The sequence below is a fragment of the Erithacus rubecula genome (genome assembly GCF_903797595.1).
Source record: "Erithacus rubecula genome assembly, chromosome: 4".
NCBI lineage: Eukaryota > Metazoa > Chordata > Aves > Passeriformes > Muscicapidae > Erithacus > Erithacus rubecula.
Genome location: NC_136686.1, coordinates 57,939,309 through 57,955,285, shown reverse-complemented (window position 1 = coordinate 57,955,285; position 15,977 = coordinate 57,939,309). Strand labels below are relative to the sequence as shown.

General features: G+C 38.0%; 1 protein-coding gene across 7 annotated transcripts in view; it reads left to right on the top strand.

The window, feature by feature from the left end:
• The window catches only part of MAGI2 (membrane associated guanylate kinase, WW and PDZ domain containing 2), a 685,143-nt gene that overhangs the window by 456,106 nt on the left and 213,060 nt on the right, over positions 1–15,977 (top strand). For all 7 annotated transcript variants that reach the window (XM_079303121.1, XM_079303120.1, XM_079303125.1 and 4 more), the window contains exons 5-6: positions 3,727–3,940; positions 15,093–15,172. In XM_079303121.1, the coding sequence (XP_079159247.1) occupies positions 3,727–3,940; positions 15,093–15,172 (294 nt within the window). The remainder of the gene's footprint in view (positions 1–3,726; positions 3,941–15,092; positions 15,173–15,977) is intronic.

The window sequence follows — 15,977 nt, the reverse complement described above, 5'->3', positions numbered from 1 at the left end:
AGAAAATTGTATGATTTGGGCTATTGGATTTATCTCATCCAGCTTTAGTAAATTATATGCCTAAATGCCTTACTTTTTTTGTTTGAGATATTTGTCTCTGCCCTGTTGATATAAAATAAGAAGAGAAAAAAATTTGAAGTGTAAGAGAGCATAGCTGTTTTAGATATACATTTTAGAGGATCACCTCTACAATTTACTTTGATTAATTCAGCCTACAGATACAGAAGCACCTAAATTGCTGAATTTAAATAAAGAACCTTACTATTTGCCAAGAAACCTATGAGAGACATAATGTGTTATTATGATTATCTGTTAAGATGGGCAAGTCTAGATTTAGTATTGGGTTTCTTACACTTGATTCAATTGTTGATATTACTGGGTGAGAGATATTGAGAAGATTTTCCTGATGGACACTGTTGAAATTGATGATTTCTGCAAAACAGATGCTTTGACCAAAGAGGAAAAAAGATTCTTGATCAAATTGTAACCAGAAACTTGTCAGAAATTCAGAAGTTTTTACTGCTGTCACTGTTTATTTATGCAATAAATAAAGTCAGTCTCCTTCACAACCAGCATCAGTATTTGACACTGTGGTGGTCATGTCACATTTGCTTTCCACTGCTGACTGATGAAGTTTATTATCCAAACTCCAGAAGAATCACTTTAACATTGAAAGCATGTTTTCAATGTTAAAGAGCATTATTCAATGCACAATGTATTTGCATTATTCTGACAGTACTTGAGCAATGGTAAGTTGCACCCAAAGAATGAAGTACTGTCAGGCTCAAATTAATTGAGGCAGAAGATACGACATAAAGTTTCAAAATTATCATTCCTGGCCTTAGGAATGAACAGAAGACCAGAGTCCCAATGCCATCAATCACTATGCATGGTGCACTAGACCAAGGCAACAGGTTGAGTTTATTGTTTTATTATTACAGAGCAAAGACAGCCAGAGGGATGAATACAATATAGAAAGCTTCCGAGAGCCATGAGATTTAAAAACATACAAAAGTTGATACCCATTGATTTTTCTAGGTGTGTTCTTTAAACTCAATTTATCACAGCTAAGTCACATCCTATGACCCAGAGAATATCCTCTGCTCACCCAGTCTCCATGACTGTAAATAATAGAAACAATATTCACTTTTTTTTTCTGTCATCATGATGACTGGGATTTGTTAATAGTTATTGAAAATTAGGAATCTGACCTCTTCAGACTTGTTGAAAGTAAGATCTTGAGGATGAATGCACATTAGAGATCTCATGGTAAAATCCCAGGACACTGCAGTGTCACCACATCTGTGCTCTATCAGATGAATTGGCTGATCAATAGTCAGTGTGTTATGCACCTGTGCCCCAAATGAATTTGTTCTTACTGTGCTCACATCTGCCGTGTGACCCTTTGTCTTATCTTCAGTTTAATCTGCATGTCTTCCTTCCTGTGGTAGAAAAGTGGTCAAGGCTGCAGGCAGCCTCAGGAATAAAACTCACAGATCTGCTAGTAATGCCTGAAGCAGATGAGGACTTTTGCTTTGCACAGATAACAAAAAAACACCCCAAGAATTATTATTACAATTCTTACATAGTTCTATTCTCAGGAGAAGTGGGGACTGTATATCATCTCTGCTTTGCAGGAAGCTTTTACACATTTGAAAAATCTAGACAAATAGAGTCATGTTTCCAAACAGCATAAAATGGTTGTAATTCCACATAGTTCAAGCATGAGTTAAGCTTTAGCACCATGAGCTGCATGTGGATGTAGAGCTGTAGATCATTACCCTTTCCAAGGTTGAATCTGGGTTTTTTTTAATACTGTTCTGAAGGGTTGATGTGTCAGAATCAAAAGTAATTTTTAAGATCATGAAAGCTGTATAAACCATTTATCGCCAAGAAGCAGCACCTTTTACTATGTCGTTTAAAGAAAACAAAGTTTAGTTTGACACAATTTCTTCCTGAAAAGTCTTGACAAATATTTATGACTGCTAAGAGTTTATATGTAGGTTGTTTGATTCCTACTTCCAATCCTAGGAATTAGAAAGGTATGCAGTTACAGTTTCATGGGTGTTCCTCCTCTCTTTTATTTTTACAAAAAGACAAAACAGCCTAATTGAGCAAATAATTTCAGAGGAAACTTAGGGACTTAGAAATTAAAAATATAAAATTATCTAAAAACCTAAATCATCGATATTTTGCTGAAACCAGGGTTGTGTTTGTCCTTTCCAAGTTTCTTTTCCCCATGAATTCTGGAAGGTGTTGCTGTTCCTTGCCATGAATCTACTTATGTGGTACTCTGTACCCTAGGTTCCATTTCATCCAGCTCTGCCAATTGAGAACAGCTGGTTCATCTAAGTTTCACCTGACCTGTTCTCTGCCCACTCCACCTTCTTTAACCCTATTGCTGATAGTAATTATGTTAGTAATTTAATTGCAGGTGGGGTTTTTTGTTTTTTTCACTAGCGTAGGTTGAGGCAAAAAGAGCCCTAATTACCTTGGCATTTTTGTGTGTCATAAACTATTAGCTTTTCTTTCTTCCCACATAGTACAATGAATCTGCTTTTGGTATGATGATGATGATTGTTATTATTATTATTATTATTATTATTATTATTACTCTTACAGGAAGTTTTCTTGTTAGCCCTAATGTCCTGCTGTATCCCACTTTCTAGACTGACTGTTCTGTTTTGCTGTTGGATGCCCATGTTGTTTCTCTGTGTCCATTCTTAACAATTTAATCTAGTTTTCACCTTTTTTCTTGAGTAGCAGATCATTGCAAATTTGTGACTTAATTGAAGTTATCTTTGATTTTACTTATTATTTTTCTTTTTCATTAGAACGACTTGTACTTGCATTCTGAGTGTTGCTTACTCAACCTTTACTGGCTCTTCTAAACTTTTTATCACTTTATCTTTGCTTGCCATAATATCACTTCTATTGATTCTGTGGGTTAATTAAAATCTAGGCCCTTATAAACAATTTTTGTTAATTTTTTGTTGCTCTTCTCTCTTGCTATTGTGAGCATCACTAATTAGAACATTTCACCCAAGCTGTCTTCCACCTGCCTACATGTTTCACACAGGTATCTGCATAGTTCCTTGTTCTGGGTGCACTGTTAGATCATTTAATAAATTGTCATCTTCTTGAACTTTACTGTAGACTACAGTGTTGACAAGTTGAAACATGTAGTATTGGCTGTGGGAAATTAAGCCTCTCACAGGTCGTATCAGCAATGAAATCACAACTATATGGTTAATATATTGCTATGAGTTGATGGATGTCATTGGTTCCTTTGATACATAGATACAGATAAAGCAATTACTGCATATACCTTTTTTCACATGAAAAGGATCTGTAGTCTGTAGTAAAAAGCAGGGTAGGTGTTTTATATGTACATATGTGTTTATGAGTACAGTTTGAAAAGTTAAGACATGAGACAGTAGAGCTGCTGGGTATGAAGCTGCCTTCTGCTCAGTGCTTACTGATAGTCTGGAAGGACTCCTGGGACAGAATGAGCCAGAACTCTTTACTAGTTTCTTGTTTCAGATTGGTTTTATTGTTTTGTTTTCTTTTGTTGTGTTTCAAATAAAATGCATCATCAGAGGAACCCTTGTGTAAACCAGACAGAATTTTTCTCTTAAAGACTTACAGCTCACAGAGACTTGCACCCAGTAAATTCTTTGCTATTAGCTTGGATATCCAAAACCTGTAATTTTTATTCTCTTGTAGAATCAAGTGAGCATGAAGAGAAGAGTACAGCAGTGTCAGGTGAGGCATCTACCACCCAGCCTTGTCCTGCAGCAGGATATGGTCAGCCTGAAGAAGCAAAGGAGGATATGGATGTAACAAAACAGACTAAACCTGAAGAGAATGATGACTTGGGCCCACTGCCTGATAACTGGGAAATGGCTTATACAGAAAAGGGGGAGGTCTACTTTATTGAGTAAGTCTTATTTCTTCTTTTTTTAATAGCTGTATTTTATTTAACTGGGTGGGAAAATGGTTTGTGTGATGAAGTGGAGCATTGAACTCCTCTTCATTAAAGCAGCAGGAATGTTCTGGCTGTCAGGGCTCCTGAGGGCTAGTGGCAATTCCTGCATTAGTGATTTAAATGGAAGCCTGCTGGGTTTTAAGACAGGTAACTGGTCTGCTTACTTTGATGAGAGGAATTAAAGCTTTTGTTCCTTCTGTTGAAAGCAAAGCCTTCCTGTTCTTCTGTTACTTTCTGGGAAAGTAACACAATCACTGGTTTTGCCCTTCCTTATGTAGACAGAGGTGGTGAGCATGAAGCTCTTTACCAGTTAAAGGAAAGGAAAGTGAGTGGACTAAAAACAAGTTAGTGAACAGCAGAGGGAGACCATGCTGTGTATAGAAATAGTAAAATAAATGAGTGGACTATAAGGAGAATTACTTGTGTATAGAAACTTTTCCCTGTTGGTATACTGTACATACCTGTTACTAATTAGTAAACTTGTTGAAGTAACAGATATGAAAGTTCTTTATGCTGTGTGTGCTCTCATTAAGCTGTTGGAGAGCTTTCAAAGGAGGGCCATGAGGATGTGAAGGGTCTAGAGGGGAAGCCTTATGAGGCTGAGGGCACTTGGTTTGTCCAGCCTGGGGAAGAGGAGAGCAGGGAGAGCCCATTGCAGTCTGCACCTCCCTTGTAAGGGGAAGAGGCTGACAGAATTGAGAAGGTTTGAACAATGCTCTCAGGCACAGGGTGTGATTGGAGTGTCCTGCACAGGGCCAGGAATTGGACTTGATGATCTTGATGGATCCCTTCCAACTCAGCACATTCTATGATTCTATGATTAATATACATTACCAGGATAAAAATACTGCAAGTTTCTGAGCTGGTATAACATTTTGTTCTTCAATTGAAAAAAGAGAATGGAAAAAACAGAATTTTCTTTAGTAGAGCTCTACTATGTAGGTAGAAGGGACATTTATGTTTGCTTTAAGGAACTGCCTCAGTTTGGAGCATTATCTGTTATTCTGATTATTAGTAGGTAAAAATAACATTTTAGTGGTGTCAATTATGCTTTAAATACTGCATTTAATTTAAAATGTTGTGACTGTCACAGAAAGTGTAAACAAATGTTAAGAATAAAGTTTGTGCATGTGACTTTTAAATGAATACTGGCATGGCCAACTATAGCTTCTGGCATATACAAGGCTGAAAATAGCAGTAACTATTAAAACATAAGTGTGTTTGCTGAAAAGAGCTAAAATATGCTTATTCTAGAAAAAGAATAATTATAATAACTTTGTTCAAGCAAGCAGAGAAGAGCTAGGATGACCTCAGGGCTAGTTGAAACCTTTGTTTCCTTTCTACCTTACTCCCATGTTTAATTTTTCTGCACATATTGTATGCTCTGACAGAAAGCAGTCTGAATTATATGGCACTTTTATTTTACTTGCAACAAAAACCTGTGGAACATTTGGGGGAACAGGGGAAGGGATGATGGGTAGATCACTTACAGAGCAAACTGTAAGAGTAGTAAATACTGCATGAGATAATTTAATAGAAAGTGGATATATATTTTGTAACAAATATAGTGAACGCAAATAGCCCTGGCACTCTGCAGAGCAGACATTGCACTCCTCAAATTCCTTTGATGTTACAGATTACTTCCTTTCCTGGAAATGTTCTGGTTTACACTGCAGTTCTGACAATGCTTATCATTCACTTCCACTAAATGAATGTTATGTAAGCAAAGAAATCAATCAGAGGTGCAGACTAGATAGAAGGGCTGTTGTAAGGGCTTCTTGCTTTTGGGATTATATTCTTGAACAATGTATTTGCAAAAAAGTGCAATTACACGGCTGTAAAAATACTAGATTATTTACTAGAATCCTAGCGAAAGGAACAACTCTCTGATCATTTGAGTTTTCACATTGCACAGTCTTTGGAGGGTTAAGTAGGAATGTAATGCTGTGGGGATGCTGTTAAATTGCCTCTTTGTTTACAAGTCACTTTGGTTAATGGCATGAAGAGACTCCATTTGCTTTCACAAAAAAACGGAAAGATAAAAAGACAACAAAAACCTATTTGTCTAACAACATCTCCCTGAACAGTAGTAAAGATTGTACTAGATTATTAAATAATAGATGAAAAACAAACATTTTTAAAGTGTACATCACAATGAGTGGGAAAAAAAAAGTCACACTAGGCAGCGTCTTTTATTGCCTTATTTGAGGTTCATGTGAATTGTGCCTTTAAACACTAAAACCTTCCAGCAGCAAATGATCTCAGGTTCCAGGTTATCACAGGTATAACAAAAGGTCTTGGATTTCATGACAACATTGTCTTTCATTCACCTCCAAATAGCCCCAAAAATTCAAATGTGATCTCACTTATCAAAGCTGCCATCAGAATAGTGTGGCAGGTTTACAGTGAGAGGGAAAGTGACTTCATAAGGGGAAAGATAATTGTCTACAGACAGGATTATTTATTTGTTCATCATTAATGGTTGAGTTAGCATTTTGTAAAGCACAGTGGAAGGAATTTCCTCTGCCTCAATGACTACAAAGACAAAAAAAAAAAATCATCTACCAGATTCACTGAATGATTCAGAGGACTGTTGTATTTTAGAGCATGTCTTGGTCTGTTTCTTCCTTTCATTTCTTTTTTGACATAGGTGCATGACCTTATGTTTACCTATTTTAGCATTTACAGACAGAACAAGAGCATCTCTCCTTGCAACATGATACTTACCAGTGTTTCTCAGGAAGAGCTACTTAAGCACATTTCTTGGGCTGTTTCCAGCCTTCCTTACATATGAATCTGAATTTTCAAAGACAGGCACATACTACAAAAATAAGACTCCATCTCTTACATTTAGTTTCACTGAGAACATATGCTAATGAGAACATGCAATAATTAACAGACTATATATATAAATTGGAATGCCATTAAAAAACTCTTCAGTTTTGCTCCTTCTTTCCTGCTTTAAATATGGCTGATAAATGTGGCATATTTTGGCATGCTTAAATAAATCATACTCATCACTGATTTTTAGCTTTTCCCTCTCCCAGGGCTAAGGAAAGGCTGTGATTCCCCAGTGCTTTCAGACCTTGATTCCATCAGCTCTCAAACCACATCCTGGAGACCCAAGTGTGTGTTGTCCTCACAAAGTCAGCAGGTGCTGGTTGTGTTAGATCCCAAGCAATCAGTGTTTGCTGTGTTGGTCCAGTGCAATGCTGAAGAGAATAAAAAAGGACCAAGACTTGAGGTGCATGTGCTCTCATGTGCAGTCAGCCTGAAACGTGGCTCTCACCCAACTATCCAGCTCCAACTTATACATTATTGCATCATAGACTGTCCTGTAGGGCTGGGTACACATTTTATTGCTTTTTAATAGAAGACAGAATTGGTTTTCTCCCTCTCTCAACCTTCTCTCCATGCAGAGGCAGCAGAACTCTGGAATGGCTGCAGGGAGAGCAGGACATGAGACCTGAAGCTATTTGACTCTATCCTGTTCAAAAGCACATATGGGTTCCTTTGCTTAAACTACATTAATTGTTTTCTTAGTGGAGAAGAGTCTAGAATAAATGCAAACCACCATTGAACATCTTTAAAGGATCATCTTTTTTGACTTGAGCTGATGAATTTTAGGAGAATGTGGTTAAACATAAGTTTTAACAAACCACTTTCCAGTACTTCTTGCAGACATTCAGTCTGTTACTAGTTCAACACCTACTCCTTAAAACAGCATAGTCAGCATTGCTTTTTGGACCTGTAGTAATATCTGTTCTAGTTGTTATAGATTTTTTTTTTCTTTATGAAAGTACTGTAAAAGACTGAAAAACAGCTATAAAGTAGTCTTTTGCCAAGGACTCTCCTTTTCACTGTAAAAAACAGCCATTAAGTTTTTTAATACAGCAGGTGCAATTTCAGGTGATGTCTGAAGAGTACAGCTACAAGAATATTGCTATGGACTTCACTGGGATCAGTTTTTCTCCATAATAGTTTTTAAGGCAGGAAAGCTTTTTGACTGCAGGAATAACATTTATCCCAACATCTTCTTTACCTGAAGAATGATGATATATTTAGTTGTTCCTGATTGCTCCATCAGTTCACCATCAGAAACCAAGATATTTTATTTAAGCCTGGATACACCATTATTATATTTTGAAGATACTGAAAGTACTGGGTGGAAGTATACCCTTCTACCTGCTCAAGATTTCTTTCATGCCCTGCAGTAACTATGGGAACTTTTGGAAGTTAGTTTGGCACTTCTGTGAGTATGTTACATCATCAGAGTATCAGTCCATAACACTGAAATGTTTTGGTTGTCTGGGTATTGCTGCTACTTGAATTAAGTAGCAATTAGGATGAAGGATTTTTTTTTATTTCACATACTGTTGTAATATTCACTTCTGGTGAGATTTTTCCTTGGGAAACAAGGCATCTTGTATCAGTATGATACATAGTGTAGACAATTCTGATCCATCAAGGGTCTTATGAATACTATTATAATTGTCTGTACTTGGTTTTCTTTGTTTATATGTTGGGTTGGATCCGTCAGTTTTGGTCAGCATAACAAATCAGGATTTCTAATGCACTTTGAATTACAACATGACATACAGCAAGACAGGCAGCTGAAAGAAACCAAGAGGGATCCTTTCTCCTGAGACCACTTCCTTGTTTCATGACAAGTTAATTAGGAACATGAAGATGGTGGAACTGGAAAGAATTTGTGGAATACTGAATTCTTTTTTTTTTTTTTTTCCTCTTGTCTATTGATGTTATAAAGATATTATCAGTCTGTACTAGTGCTGTGCTGTCCCTTGCTCTCACTTGCTGGTTTTATCTGTGCTGACATCCAGGTCAAACTGCCAGCTTAACTCCTGTTGCCTTTCCTCACTTTCTTATTTCTGGTCTTCCCCCAAAGGTCTCTGCTCTGCAGAAGTAATCTTCCAGCACATTTCCTCTGATATTGGTAGTGTTGTCATAACTTTTTTCCTCTGTGTTTATTGAACTAGAAATATCAGCTCACCTGCCTTGCCATATAGCATTAGGTGTCTAACATAAATCAGTTGCCAAGACTCTTTCTGTGGTCAATGGACAAAGATAATTACTTAATCTAGAGGCTGATTCCTCCTGTCTGTGTACAAGGGTAAAATAAAATTGCCAAAATACAGCTGCTTCTACCAGTAAATGTGTCTCCAGATATCCAAAACTATGTCTGCAATAGTATGTAATTTGTGTCAGGAGTACACTTCTGAAGGAAATCTTCTGGTTGTCTTCATACACTTTGATCTGGCTCACATTTCAGTGTGCCCATATTGAATTCCTTTCAGATGAAATGGAAAAGAAAGTTGATCTCTGGGAGTTCACTTAGTTTTCTGCAATGTCTGGACCCTGAACTCCATCCATGAGACCAGATTTGAGTTAAAACCAGTCTGAGCTCCTTCTGATCTAAACCATTTCCATAGCTAAATTAGCAATATCAGGAGACTGCAGAGTGAAACTCTCTGTGCTGATGAACCATCAGCCACAACTTTTAGGTCTTTTCAGGTGCCATGGGCTGCATGCCTGTGAGTGTAGTGCAGTAGGTGAGCTCCTGCTGTGCATCTTTTGGTTTAAATTCAATTGAAAAGCTTACAAGCTTGGAGAACATGTAGTGTGGAAAAGAATATAACTGAGATTCATTTGAAAAGTGACCTCCTGATCTAAGCCAAAGCACCCCTGTAGAAGCACAGTAACAGTCCAAGACATCTCCATTATTGTGACAGATATGACACAGAACTTGTCAAAACCAGGACACTTCTGGAGTGACAGCCAGAGGTCATTGGGAGATGACATACCAGCATAATGTCACTTAAGAGTGTATGGTTAGGTGGTTCTGCTGGATGATAGGTAAGATAAATTATTCTGTATATGTGTCTCTCCCTTGAAGAGAGAAATCCTACAAAATTAGCTATGTAATTTTTGTAGTCACGTGAGATGAAGCCCATTCTTTGTCAGAAATTAAATTGCCTCACTCAAAGAGAATTATTTCAACAGCAGAAATCATCATAGGAGACTTCAGGCATTTATATATTCCCAAAAAGTCTTACATAAGCGTGTTCTGCTCCTGTGGATGCCTAGAGGCAGCACCAGTGTCTCTGGCTGAATGTATAAGTGCTTGTCTACTGCCCAAGGCCATCTAAGATTCACAGGACAGGAGCTCCCAAACCCAGGTCTCTTAAGGACCATGAGCTGGGCACACTGTGCAAGGCAAGCTGGCAGTCACAGCTGCTGCCATGCAAACCACTGCCAGAGGACAACTTCCTTTTGTATCTGCTCTTGCATGTGTGCAAAATGTTTAGGGAGCATCCCACAGCACTACCTAAATTGGATGGATTGCAAAATCACTGTTTTAATGCTGTGTTTTCCTTTCCATGTCCCTCCACACACAAATTACTTGAAGGTTTGCAGTGCTTTTAAAAGACATTAAGGCTATTCCTGTCAGTAAGTGCTTTCTATATTTCTTTTAAAAACATTCCAAGAGATTGCCTGAAGGCTTTGTTAGTACAAGAAACTTTCTCTGTCAAACTGTTTCAAACTGACAGATTAACACAAATCCATTATATTCAAATCTTAAGTAACATAATATACTGTCTAACAAATAATTATAATAAAAAGGTAATGATTTTTTAGATACGAGCCTCACTGCTAGTGTTTTTTTACTTCCTAAAGATATCTAGTGTCATGCAGTGAGATTCCCAGAAAGCCCCTTGTCCTGGAACCCAGCTCCAGAGCTATTAACAGGGAACAGAGGCATTTAGACATTCTCTGTGAAGTCTTAAAAGCAGAGCAACAAAGAAAATCTGGAGAAGAGCATGAGGTAGAGTCAAGGCTTCTGGGAAGTATTCTGTGCTTTCTTTCAGTCCATTTAAACCAGTTGAAGAACACTTTTTTTTTCCCCATGTATATTTAAAATTGTGTGCAGCTAATAACATATGACTGATTATAATAAACTTTCTGCTAGGTGCAAAAACTTGGCAAAGAGAGACAATTTAAGTTAGTTCAGCCATAATTATTTTATTGACTTTTAGGTAAAATATTAGGCTCCACTTAATATTTTATGCTCCATATTCAGTTTTACTGAATGACCTAAAAAAAAAAAAAAAAAACCACTGCAATACACTTCAAGCCTATATGCAGTTTCTATTTTGTGCACAAGTTATGAATTTGGATTAATTTTTAAAAGTTATGCTCTTTCCATGTTTCACCTGCTTGAGCAAGACCAAAGTAATCCTTTGGTAAGGAAACTTTGCTTTCAAAGTTTCAGAAATTAGAATTTTACTGTTGATTTTTACAGAGATTCTTAGACATGCATTGTTGATTTACCAGCACTTATCTCAGTAGCTGTAACTAGCAATCAAAGTCATTGAAGTTATGTAAAAATGGGCTTTCTAGACATGTTTTTTAATGATAAAGTACAGTTATTGCCAAGTAGTGAAGCATTGGTCAGTGTAAAATGCTGCTGTATTTCTCACAGGATGCTCTTGTTGCATCACTTCGCTCTCGTTCTGTCACTGGTGACTCCAAATGTCTGAGTATTTACTCCACAACTGCTGCTGCAATTCATCTGCAGTTCAGTCATAACCAATCTGTAAATCCCCATCCCCTTTTCCTTCTGGGCTCTCTATAATATTTCCCAAATTGAAACACATGATTAGACCTAGTAGTAAGGTAGGCAGGTTATGCCCCCTATAAGGTGTTTAGTGCTTAAAAAGCTTTCAGTGTGCACAGCCTATGCAGCAGATATGTGTTCAAGTTACTTTTGCCATTAGTGTAAATTTGACCAATTTACTGTTCCTTCTGTCTTCATTTCCATAGCTGAAGCTTTCATACCAAGACTTCCCTTAAATTGTATCAAAACCAGTTTAGGAGATAAAGGTTGTGTCCCTTAAGCTTTTACAGATTCTAGTCCTTTGCACAGCTGAAGAGGGAATAGCTGACACAAGGGAGACTGGAAGAATACCCTGCCAAGTAAACCTGCTATGCAGGGCAGAAGTAGACATGCATAAAAAAACAATGCTGTACTCCAGGGCTACTCATTTCCCTCTTTTACTGAGAGCAATGTGACAATAGTCGTGTCTGTCCTCCTTGAAGGAGTGTTTGTGTGTTGTGTGCCTGTTTGCTGAGATGATCCAAGCAAACAGCACTAGGGAGAGGATAAGAGGACATTGATGGTGCTGTGGAGGTGTTAGAAGCTGGGTAGGGTTGATTCTGCCTTCTTTCAAGTCCTGCCTTCAGAGCAGGAAAGGATTTTTTACCCACTAGAGCACTTGTCTAGAAGCCTTTTAAAGTCTCATTGCAAGAGTTGTTTAGTCCCACTGCATTGTATGTTTAGTATAGATTACAAAGTGGAGAGGCAGGGCAAGAGAAAAGGCACAGATACAGGCAAGGAAAAGAGGGATGAATTTCAAAAGGTTCTTTGCTCCTGCAATTATTTGTTATAAACAAAAGTTCTTGTGGAGGAGTTTTACTTTTACTAAGTAGCTGAACAGATTTGACAGGTATCACCTACAAGAGGAGATTGAGTGCACTAAAAGCTGATCTAAATGAAATATCATCTCCATTCTCTGAAATTTCATTGCAGACTGAAGATCACTCTTCTGTTGGAAGAGCTGTTGATCTTTTTAGGTTTTTAATGGTTTTGTTTAATATGCTTATCTTGCACAAAGCTGGGACATCAGTCCTGCTTGGTTTGTGGAAGCCACATTTACACTTAAAGGGAAGGGAAACTGCTTTATGTTCTCAGTTTCACCAGAAGCCTTGAAGGTTGTAATTCAACTAATTCACATTTTAAATATTGATATTGAATTGGGCTTGTTTTCAGTTTGGCACCTTGATACTTGAAAACTCTTCCTAAAATTTTATAGGAGTGTTTTCAGGGCTGGTGAATTGTCCTGGTCTGATGGGTGGACATTGGCCAGTTGACTTGCAACAGAGCTGGCTTTTAGTACTGCAGCTGTTGCTGGCTTGTTTGGTGGCTCTGGACAGTAATTTTATGACTCTGTGACTCCATTCTCTTGCCTTTGAAACAGAGATGGTAATTTTTATTTCCTTTGTAAAATGCTTTGAGATTTGCTCTACACCACAGCAAATGTTGCTAGTAGTAGTCATATTTATTGCTTTTTTAAAGCCATAGGAAACTATCTGTGATTCTAATTTAGTCCCTGCAGACGGTGGGGGTCCCTAAAATAATTCAGAATTAAGAGCTGGGAGAGAGTGGCTGTTGTCCAGACATGCCTCCACTGCAGAGATGCAGCTGCAGCTGCCACAGGTCTGTCCAAGCTCTCTCTGAGCTCTGGCACTGCTGACAGGGTATGGGTGGTGTGGAGCTCAGCATGTGCTGCTGGATGCCCCCAGCAGCCCAGTGCATGGATGCTGGGGTGATGGGCTCCATCCTGCAGCACTGACACTGTTGGAGCATCTCCCCCAGTTCATTTAAAGCTAGCTCAACTATGTCTGCACAAGCTGTGGTTGGGCTGTGACTGCAGCATAAAAATGCACCCTACAGGAGAGCACAGGCAGCCAGAGCTTCCGAGAAAGTGTCTTAGTTACACTTGCAGTCAAGCACAGGCTGCTGGCATGATTTCACATTCACCTTACCTTTGGCTCATCGTTCTTCATACGCTGCAAATATAGCTCAGCTCTCAAAGGAAAGGGTTTGTTTATCATCTTCACCTGTCATGAATGGTGCTCTAGACTAGATAATGCTTTTAAGAAAAAGTAATTTAAATGCCTCAATTTTCATTTTAGTTGCCATTTTATCCATACATTACTCTGATCTACCTTCTTTCCCATTCAGAATGTGGAGGAAGCTTTAACATGGTGACAGTTATGCTGAGAAGCAGGCACTGCCACTGTTTTGAGAGAGAGAGAGAGAGAAATCAAGGCAGAGGAAAATTTATCTGCCATGGAAGACAAGTGGGAGAAGAAATTGATTCTATTTATTTATTTTTCCCTAGGGGAACCAGTGGTGTTGGGATCACATGGACTGTATCAGTAACTAACAAACTCACAAACAATTACATCCTAATCCATTTTTTGCCAGGTCCCCTGTTTTTGTACACCTTATACCAATGTTTATAAGAGAAGTCGTAAGCACACTTTAAAATGACACAGCAAATTAATAATAAACTAAATAATTCAGTATTGTATGGAATGAGCTTCCTCCCAGGGTGTATCAGATAAATAAAACATGGGTTAGAAGTGTCTCTGAATGATGGTATTGTAGGAAAGGCATCTCAAAAAATCGAGGAGTAATGATCACATCATTTTCTGGTTTACAGTCTTCTTTAATATATTTACAATATTTGGCTTCAAGTTTAATTGCTTATGGATAAGATATACATAGAAAGAATCTGGCTTTAAGTCTCATTAGCTGTGCTAAGTATCAATTCATTTGGCAAAATAATCTCCCAGAAAACAATTTGTGCCAGTTCAATGCTCTTTGATAGCTGATTTCTCAAAGATCTATTCTGAGTATAGAAAGGAGCCACATGATTCATTCAGCTTGTGCATATCTATTTTATCTCTATAGAAGGATTATATATGGAGAGATAAAGGTTTGTTAAACAAAGTATCATTAATCACCCTGTCCGGAAATGTAGACTTTGCAGGAGCATGCTGTAATTTGCATCACTTTTGCTGTGCCTTGTCACTGCTGCTGGAGAGAAATAACAAACCTGTATTTATGAAAAGGACAGGTTTAAGATGAAAATAATTCTATCCGAAAACTGCGAGAATGGTACAGAATCCTGTCGCCTGCACTCGATCAACGGGAGAACACTGTATTTGTAATAAATTCCTTTTGCTCTGGATGAGTTCTGCATTTTCAATGAGGTTAACTTGGCAACATTCTAGTTGATTTTAATAAAAATAGCTGCTTTGAGGACAGGGAGCTGAGGTTGCCAAATTTACAACTGCCTTGCACAATTACTCTTACACCTCCTTCAGGGCTACTTAGAACCAGTAAGCAAATTAAGTGTATCGATTGCAATTTTGTTGGACTAACCCTTTTTTCTTAAGGAATAAACTTGATTCCTTTCAGTATGTGTCTGCTCAGAGTGATCTCTTTTCTTTTCAGCCATAACACAAAGACAACATCATGGCTGGATCCACGACTTGCGAAAAAGGCTAAACCTCCAGAAGAGTGCAAAGAAAATGGTAGGTGATTAAGTTTTCCTTGCTGCTCAGAGGGGATTTTCCTTTGTGTGTGTGTGTGTGTGTGTCTCAGTTCTTACAAAAATCAGGCGTTTCGGGGAATGATGAAAGGTGTTTAATTGCTGCTTTGGTTAGAAGCCATAAGTGATACCAGTTCTCAGTGTGCCATGTGTTTCTGCTTTTTATTCCCCTTTCTGATGCTATCCAAAGCTGAGGATCACAAGTGTGTTTTCTGCCTGTTGTGTGTGTGACTCCGGGACTGACCCTCTCCCTCATCTCCTACAGAGAACTTTGGTCTGCAGAACAGAATCCTTTTCAGATTCTGAGCTTTTAATCTACAGGCGATTCAATGCATAAGGGAAACTAGCAGCACCGTGGGAATATGAATATTGTTTGATTTGTATTTAAAGGTACAGTGCTATGCTATTTAGTAGCCAATTTAAACAAAATAGTGTCTGATAAAACAGGGTGTGGGAGGGAGAAAAGAGATCAGCGTCTGTCAGAGTTCAAGGCTGGATTTGGGGGGTACTACATTGCTAATGCTTTAAAATTTGAAAGCATACATACTGCTGAGGATGCTTAAAGGAGCTGTAGCTGTTGTGCAGGAGAGATTATTATACTGACAGATTCAGAGATTTGAAATAATACAAATCATATCAGTATATTTTCTAATTTTTCTCTGGTAAAGTTTATCAGTATTTAAAATCATTCAATAAAGTCAAGGCAAGAATGTGTTGTAATCAATCTGTTTCTGATAGGGGTTTTTTTTTCATTGTTTTATGCTTCCATGTCAGTTCTGTTAGTCAGT